This window comes from Morone saxatilis, unplaced genomic scaffold, assembly GCF_004916995.1.
Source record: "Morone saxatilis isolate NCDOM2014 unplaced genomic scaffold, NCSU_SB_2.0 Contig17, whole genome shotgun sequence".
Classification (NCBI taxonomy): domain Eukaryota; kingdom Metazoa; phylum Chordata; class Actinopteri; family Moronidae; genus Morone; species Morone saxatilis.
Genome location: NW_023339729.1, coordinates 12,208,848 through 12,218,088, shown reverse-complemented (window position 1 = coordinate 12,218,088; position 9,241 = coordinate 12,208,848). Strand labels below are relative to the sequence as shown.

Sequence of the window (9,241 nt, the reverse complement as noted above, 5' to 3'; positions counted from 1 at the left end):
CTCTCTCTCCCTCTCCCCCTCCTTCTCGCTTCGTCAGGGTAGACCAGTCTAGTTGAGCCCTGTGTGCTGAAAGGCATAATTAATCAAGTGCTCTGAGCTTTGGGGCCCTTCAGCTCCCTTTAATTACTTTTGTTTTATGTTCCAACCAACATCCACGTTCATTTATTATGCCTGGACAACACTGCTGTCCTGTCGGGTGTGTTGTTTTGTTTGTGTGTTTGCATGTCTGTGTGTGTGTGTGTGTGTGTGTGTGCGTGCGCGCGAGGGTGTATCAGTCCATGGGTGCTGCTGTTAAAGATGCTGATAGCCAATAGGAGATAGTCTTAAATCACACCCACTCATCTGATAATAGGACTAGCATATTGATTTCCTCTGCATGCTGAATTTACTGCTCTGATAGAGGCGGATCGGGGAAGATATCCAAGGGAAGGCCTGCAAAAAAACAAACAAACAAAAAAAACCTTATACAAGATGAGCTAGAGTGGCTGTACTTCCCTGGAGCCTGCTGACTCTTTGGAGAGACATCAGTAACAATTTAACTTTATTTTAGCTAGCAAAAGAGCACAATTCATAGATGTATCAGTAGCTGGTTGTTTGTTTTGATCATGGTAGAGTTGTCATCTTGGCCAAACTCACTTTAATTCATTAAGAATACTTATCCATAGTTACTGTTGTCCTATGGGTACCCAGTGCAACATTAAATGACTGTTTCATGCTGCAAGGGGAATTATTTCAAAAATCCAAATGTTTCTTCTAATTTTAAAGAGTGTTCAGGCTATTTGTTGAGTTTTTTGTTACAAATTGTACTGTTGGGGGCACAGTCTTTAGGCCCCTTGACAACACTTAAACAGCGTTTTTGACATAATTATTATCTATAATCCCTGGCATGTTCTTTGGCCTCTTTCCAGCTCTGTACCCTTGTATCTTTCAGTGGTATTTTCCCCCAAAATTGCTTTCAAGAGCAATGAAAACATTTAAAAAGCCACCCCGGTTTGAGTTTCACAGCAAAACTCTTTGCTGAAACTTTACAAAGTCTAACACAGACTTTGGGTGTAGCATTGGGAGTAAGCCGCAGCATCTGCTAAAGAAATGATGAATAGATAGATTGTACACATCACTGCTCTTTGAAAGAAAGGAGTCACTAAGATAAAGGTACACAGCATAACATATGAACAATTTAAAACTGCCTATAGCAAAAGTTAGCAACATTTCTTGTTTCTTTATTTCTACTTCACATGTCAATTTAACCTTTCTTTGAACAACATTCTATAAGAGCACATGGCCTTTATTTAACAAACTGTAATGCGTCTGTCACACAAGTTGTTAACCACTAAGATTACCGCATGTCCTGAGGTGCGACAACTGTGTTAAAGCTAATTATCCACACAGATGTTACTAAAATGCTGCAACAAATGTGCAGTCAATTATAAAGTTCTGTGTTAATTTGACAGATAATAGTGACATTTTGTATATAAAAAATGTGTTTGATTGTCAACAGCTCAGCAAACCAGAGAAAGACAGAAATGAAAACAAAGAGAGAGAAACAGGGCAGAGGTTTTTGGTTTGACAGCAGTAAACTGACACCATCAGCAGATAACTCTGCAGCACAATGCTTTCACTCAAGCAGTGAAAGGATATCTTGAATCTATTACATTACCACTGCGTTGGGTGTCACCTACTGATGTGGGTGTGTTAGGAATGGTCCACTGACAGCCAACCGGCCAACACATCTGTATCCTCTTGACAGTCTCTGGACCTCAAGTACAGCCTGAGTTGGCAAAATATAAAATAAAAAGACTGTTACATTTTATTCAGGCAATTAGCAAACTAAAACAGGCAAAAAGATTTGTATTTGTAATGGAGGTATGTTTTTGTGTGTTGTGTCTGCTGCATTGAGTATCTGAGGGGTGTGGTGGACCCCAGTACTGCCTTAAATGTAAGTTATCTGATGCCTAAATTTAATGAATAATAGCATTAGTTAAATTAGTTGTCACATGAATCATTTGTCAATGTGTTCCTGACAATATATTTGAGGACTGTTTGCATCTGTTCATTTTAAAACAGTAATACCCAATGGGGAAACTTAACCGATTGTTGTAACTTCATCACTCACTCAGTAACTCGGGGAAAGACTGTTGATTCTAATGTGACAGTAATTCCTGTCCAGCTTCCTCCTTCGTCTTGCTGACATTCAGGAGCCGGGCAAAGGATGAAATTATGCTTTACAGTCAGTGGCTCATTCATTAGCCGCATGGCTTCCAACTGATCAATAACAATCATATTCATTCAGGTGTACTGCACCTGTCACTATTACTCTGCTGACTCATGCTCAAATACAACGCTGTTTCATGCTTTAAATCCCCCCACCGCCCCAACCTCCTCCTGATGTGCTATGTTCTTTGTGTTGTGAATTAAACTAAGATTTAAACTTTGTGTATTTTTATTAAAGTGTGGATTAGCTTTCTCTGCAGAATCTTCTTGGTGCTTGTATTCTTTGAGCGCTCCCATAAAGAGCAGAGCCTTTCCCCAAAATGTTAAATTCCCTGACGTGTCTCTGACTGAAATGGTAATATTGTTAGGAACACGTAAAAGCAATCATTTATGTATTCATCTTCTTTTTAAAGTGTGTTCAAATATGTTAAGGGTGCTGATTACATCTGTGACACAGCAGCAGATTTTAACAACATTTTTAAGACCTTTCCGCAAAGCAGATTCTATAGCAGGTATGTTGTTTACCCAGTGGTCTGCTGACATATTACAAACCATATATTTGGCAGGCCGGAGCAATATAATAACAAAAACTGTTTTAAAATTAGTGTTGATTGTTGTCCAATTTAACTCATCTTCTTAATACTCCCCATAGCCAAAGCTGAAACTGTGGGTGACCACACACCAGCCTGCCATATTCCCCTCAACCCTGAGGACTGGTGAGCCTTGTAGAGCAGCCGTTTAACCCAGATTAGCCCCATACTCTGATCTCCCGATAGATATTCAGCTCAGCTACTCCTTTGCTTATCCCCTCTTCTTCCTCTCCTTCTTTTTTCCATCCCTTTGGGACCTCTTATCTGCGAGCAGAAACATTTTCACCATTTCAGAACTGGCGATATGTGATAGTGCAGTTTGGAGAGATGGAGAAAGGGAGACAGGGCAGAGACAAGTGAAACTAACATTTCTTATTAATAATTCATTGTCAGCTTTCTGTGACCCTTACAAATAGGCACAACATTTTCCGCAGGATCTCATCCCGAGTGCCTCAAAATAAGGCAGCACAGATAAGTGCACGTTTTTTGACTCCCTCTTGCAGATAAGCCTGTTTTTATAAGCTCCTTTCGGAGATGTATCACAGTAGTCGATGACAGAAATATCTGAGAAGTGTCGAGCAAGATTGCAGTGTCACCTTGTCTTTAACAAGACTGGAATGCCCTGAGAAGAATATTTTTGTTTTTTCTGCATTAAAGCTCCTGAAAATATATAAACAATAACCCAAACCCTGTCTTTAAGTTCAGAACATGCCTGAATATGAAGCTAAATGCTGCTCCAAGAAATCAAATTGTGAGAGAGCCAGCAATTATGGGTGACACACAAGACTGGCAATACATTAGTTTTAGCATCACTAGTTCAACAAAGAGAAGGAAATTAAAGCTAAAACAGTCACGTTGTTAAGTGCCTCAAGTGTAGAAAACATGACACCTGACTCAAGTGCAGCCATAACACAGGAATGTAAGAATAAATATTTTAAAGCTGTCAGCTTATAAGAATCAAATTGTCCCTCACCATTTGCACCGATGTCCAACAAGTATGCAGTAAGATATCTATCATCGAACAGACAGGGAAAGCAATTTCTCCACTGTGAGCAGCTTCAATAGACCATAAAACAGAATAACTATAAGACATGTTGTATTTGAGTAGGGACGCTATGATGTGAAAGGCAAGGGTCATGTGACAGCCAATGGCATTTGTAGGACAGTTTTTTTGTAGACTTGCTAGCCATGCTAATTTTACTATAAAGGTTGAGCTGTAAAACTAATCAGTGGAGGGACATCCTTAAAAGTTTAAAATATTGCAGTATTACTCTGTATCTAATAATGGAGCCACAATCTGAAGTTTATGTAGTAAGATGAAGAACCATTTCATAATAAAATCCAATACATCATACCAATGTACAAATGTAATAACAGTCCCTCACATGTACAATCACTATTGCTATACCTACCTCTAATTACATGTTTATTACCAAACAGATCAATTAACAATTAAATTCACATCTTTATTTGTTGAAAGCCACAACATCATGGCCCATTATTGCAGTTTCTGAACAATAATTCAGGATATATTGGAAATCACTAACTAAACTACAAGAAGACATGCAAGGGAAAGGATAATGCTCTGAATGTCACTTCTTCAATATGTAAGAACGTTAGCATGTGGAAATAGATACCTTTGTACAGCTTTAAGGCCAGTGGTGTGCCATGAAACAGTTACTTTTTGATGAAGAATGTTATGTCACTCTTTTTTCTCTCGCACACACACACACACACACACAGTTATCTGCCAGAAAAGAGTCTCAGAGCGGAGGAAGTGGACTCTGCCACCTTGAGCTCTTATTAATCCCCCTGAGCTCACAGACTGGCCAGATTGAACACACTCACTGATAGAGACAAGAACATAGTAAGCTTTCTGCGTGTGTATGTTTAAGAGCACATATGTGTGTGTCTGTATGATTGTTTTATGTGTGATGATGCAAAATTTCAGTGCTTCAGTGCTGTGCAACTAAGCATTCACTTGTAAACCATATCAGTGCCCTATCTCAACTCCAACCTCTAAACCTCAAAGTGATTTTTTTTTTATTATTCCTGTCAAACCTCCCACACGGCACTTGGCAACTTGCAGGCAAAACTGCTGGTTGCTGGTGTTATTTTTTTATATATTTTATTTATTTTTTTACTTTTGACAATCCTGCAGATATTATTTGTGTGGTTTTCTGCCATTAAGCCTCTTAAGCTGGAAAAAGAACGATTTATACCACACAGGGCCAGATTTTTTATTTAACTTCAGTACAAGACAGATTTGTGTTGCGCCTTGCATTCAGTTTGTGCTCTTAATCTGTGTAAACCTGGTGTGTAATATAGTGAGCAACTGGGACGACCCTCCGTTTTTATCCTGTAAATGAAGCAGAGCTCAGATTTGTCTGATTTTTCAAGCTCAGAACAGAAATGATAATATTGTGATGCAGAATCAAGAAAATGTCTAATTTTCCAGCTACACCTCAGAAAATGTGTTTGTTTGTTAAATGTGAGAGTTATTAGTGTTGCATTTTAAATGTTTAATGCTTATGGTTTTGACAGGGGGTTTAAAACAAAGTTTTTCTGATATTTGGGAGACCCATTTTGAAGTGTTTGTTCTGTGTCTTTACAGATGTCACATCCGAGTGATTGACACGTTTGGGACAGAACCAGCTTACAATCATGAGGAGTATGCAACGCTGCACGGCTACCGGACCAACTGGGGCTACTGGAACCTCAACGCCCGGCAGTATATGACTATGTTCCGTAAGAACAAAAAACACTTCTCTAATTAGTTTTCATCTACTGTAACACACTTGTATGTATACTGGCAGTATACCCATGGTTTGATCAATTGATAATATTGATTTACACCTTACATTATAAATAGGATGCACAAACATTTTTTTTTTTACATATCCTCATATCTTTCAACACGTGAAACAATCTATCAACTTCAAAACATGAAAGTTAAAACTTTCAACTGTCAGACACACACAGATCTGTCATCAGGTTTTGACAGTCATTCTAAAAATGATAAAAATGACTCCAATTCTATGTTTTCACTTTCTTTGACAGGTGTGGCTGCTTGTTCACATTAATTTGGAGTAATGTGTCTAATGCAGCTATTTTCAGCACCATCACAGATTCTAGCGTCCCTTCAAGTTATTCTTTTTTTCTTTGCTTTTTTTCTTTCTGTTTCAAGCTACACATTATATCTGATCTGATCCAAGCCCTTGTTGCTCCTGACTGAAACCTTGACTACTTAACTCTTCTTCTGCTCTCATATTCTCTTTTCAACGATGTGATGCCCTTTCAGCCACTGTATAGTTGGCACTCTACAGCAGGATCGTATGTGACCTACTGTAGACACGTTTCACGCTATCCTTAGCTATTATGACTGACTCAACCTTTATCAACTGCTTCATACAACACCACCCGCCATTTATTTCTTTTATTCAATATATGAAAATGTTTACTGCAAGGAACTGTGAGGCTGGAATAAATAATTGGTTTGGAAAAGTAATTCCACAAGAGTAAATAGTTGGAATATATGGAATAACTATAACTTGGAAAACCATTTCAGCACACCATACTACTGCCAAAAACATCTTGCATAGCCAATAGCAGCTGGCTTTATGACAGTCACTATTTATAATACTTAAAGAGCCAATTATCACTCTAACTTAGCCATTGAACTGAAGCGAACAAGGATGTAGTGCTCTTTTTCTGTCTTTCCTGTCTGTCTCTCACTCACAATGAAACTTTCTTTCTCTTTGTGTTTTGTTCTCTTTCTCTTTACTACCATCCTGCCTTTACGTCCTACTCACACACACACACGTTCAGCTCACACACCAGACAACTCGTTCATGGGCTTTGTTTCGGAGGAGTTGAATGAGACTGAGAAGAGGAGCATCCAGCAGAACAAAGTGAACGACATGGCTGTAGTGTACGGGAAAGAGGCCAGCATGTGGAAGGTACAGACAAACAACTCACTGTCCAATGTTTTCATGCACAAAATAAAGAAATTTTTAATAGTATAAAGAAGAAACACACAAATGTACACATGCATAATGATGTGGACATGCACGTATGTTCATGCACACATTCTTGTGTGTGTACAGTATACAGCAGTATATATGTCATACATGAAGGCGCATGTTTTACACCTGCATGCATACACATAAAAAATAAAATATCACACATTCTTGGAAAGGTCTGGCTGTATGTTACTCTGTTAAATTAAAAAATGAGATGAGTTCAGATTAAAATCAGAATTATTTTACACAGCAGTCTCTCTGAATTAGTAATGCAGACTCTCCCAGATACACAATACCCCCCACAATATACTGCAGTGTTAACAGAAAGATCCAATGACAGCATTTTGCAACCCCCGCTGTTTGCGCCATCACAGCTCAGCTTCATGTGTCTCTATATACACAATTGTACTGCTTTAATTTACAGGCAATTTTCCTCTCAAAAGCTGTCTGCTTGTTTCTCTGCACACTGCAGAGGGGCACGGTTGTGTCTCCATTGTTAAAATGATTGTAAAGATGTTGTTTGCTCCCATTACTTTCCGCTGTCTGCCTGTACAGTTCCCTGAATTTTTTTTTTTGATAGTTGTGGCTTGTGAGGCAGACAAGCACTGAACGTAGATTAGGGATTTTAAAAGTACAATACTGTAATCTGCAAAAGCCTGGTGAAAAGGCAAATGTCTCGTTGCTCTTCTTTGTTTTCCCCTATTGTTGTATTTTTGTCTATCTACATTTTTTTCTGATTTTCTTTTCCTATCTCTCTCTCTCGCTTTCTCTTTCTCTCTCCTGCCGTGTACCCCCTGGATGTTGATGGATGCATTAGCTTCAGGTGAGAGCCTGTTACTTTTAGCACATACTCCTGTCATGTCATGTCATTCATATATGCAAATATGCATAAACTTACTCTGAGCTGTTAACATGTCAAAGACAACCCTCAAGGATTTATACAAACACAACTATTGTCAGGATTGGATCCAGAAAAGTGATTTATGAGAAGCTACTTGTCATAAATTCACAAGTACACTCAAATGCACAACAGTGATTATCTTTTTATCCTCCTACTTGTCAGAAGACACAGTGATCAGGCAGCCAGTCATTTTAAGGATGTAAGTTTTATGTTGTAACACAATGTTTTGTCTGAGATCATAGCTTGGCTAATTTGGCCAATGCAGCACTAATGACAATGCTGGTCTTTTCACCTTATTTATAGCTATTATTTCACCATGTTGTGCTTCGCCAGCTACAAATGAGAAGCCTGCTTTTGTCTGCCTTTTTCATGGATTAAAATTTGTATCCTGGAGACGCATAATTCTTGGTTTAAAAGTCTTCGGTATTAAAAGAAAAGGGGAATCAATTTATTCATTGAAATCTAACCGTTTTTTCTAGAAGAAAAAAAAGGATTTTCTGAATATGTATAATAATATATAAGTCATTGGACTCTTTAAAGCAGATATGGTATCTCCTTTACAAATGATTGGTGGTTTGGGGGCTTTGTTGGGGCGGTTGAGTAGGTGTGATAAACATTACTTTGCACTTAATCTCTCTTTAATATTAATAAGCAGTACAGAACATTTAAATACTGTCCATGAGCCAAGGCTGGCTTGCCTATGGGCGTACTGTTGGGCTCTATGTAAATTAATGTTATAAATGAGTTCGGTCTAGACCTGCTCTATTTGAAAAGTGTCCTGTGAGATACTCTGTTATGAATTGGCGCGTATTACAAATAATAATTGAATTGATATTGAATTGGGAATTGGAGGAGAGCCAGAGCTCAAACTTTTCAAAGCCAAAGGTTCGAACATGATGACCAACCATGACATTTAAGTTAACAACCAAAACTGAATAATGTGAAATTTGGAGCAGTCCCCTGCAGCCAGAGTATTGACTGGCCCGTCTGGGTGTTAAGCAGCTACTGCTATCTCTGTACTGTGGTGTGTGTGGCCCCAAGCAGCCGTAATGGAGGCTGTAGCGATCTGATAGCTTCCTCTGGTGAGTGATTTTCCCAGCCCAATTGGAGATTAGCCTCAACCCGCTAAATGCCAGGCAGACAACATGAATTAGCAGAAGTAGAAACACAGGCGTGGAAGAGTGGCAAGATTCCATAACTACACTTGCAAGCTCTCTTCTCTCCTCGATCTGTATGTCCAAGCTCATTCTTTCAACATACACTGTGATTAGGACTGCTAATAAGTATTTTCTGGGCTGGGCTGTTTTATCCCTTACCTCCAATTTCTTGTTAATTAGATCTGGGGAAAACATATTTGTCGTGAGTTTATACGTGGCAGTTGGAAGGGTACTATGACAAAAAGAAAGCATATTTTTGGGCTTCACCCTTTCTTTCCACAAAGAATTTGGGTGGCAGAATGACTACATGAGGTTCTTGGTTCGTTGTCTTAGAAACAATGGGTCCTTGGATGTCAGCAA

General features: G+C 38.8%; 1 protein-coding gene across 1 annotated transcript in view; it reads left to right on the top strand.

Annotated features, from left to right (window-relative positions):
- LOC118327226 (alpha-1,6-mannosylglycoprotein 6-beta-N-acetylglucosaminyltransferase B-like) overlaps positions 1 to 9,241 on the top strand; it is a 103,584-nt gene that overhangs the window by 86,339 nt on the left and 8,004 nt on the right. The window contains exons 10-12 of the mRNA XM_035660513.1: positions 5,416 to 5,549; positions 6,630 to 6,760; positions 7,641 to 7,646. Coding sequence (XP_035516406.1) covers positions 5,416 to 5,549; positions 6,630 to 6,760; positions 7,641 to 7,646 — 271 coding nt within the window. The remainder of the gene's footprint in view (positions 1 to 5,415; positions 5,550 to 6,629; positions 6,761 to 7,640; positions 7,647 to 9,241) is intronic.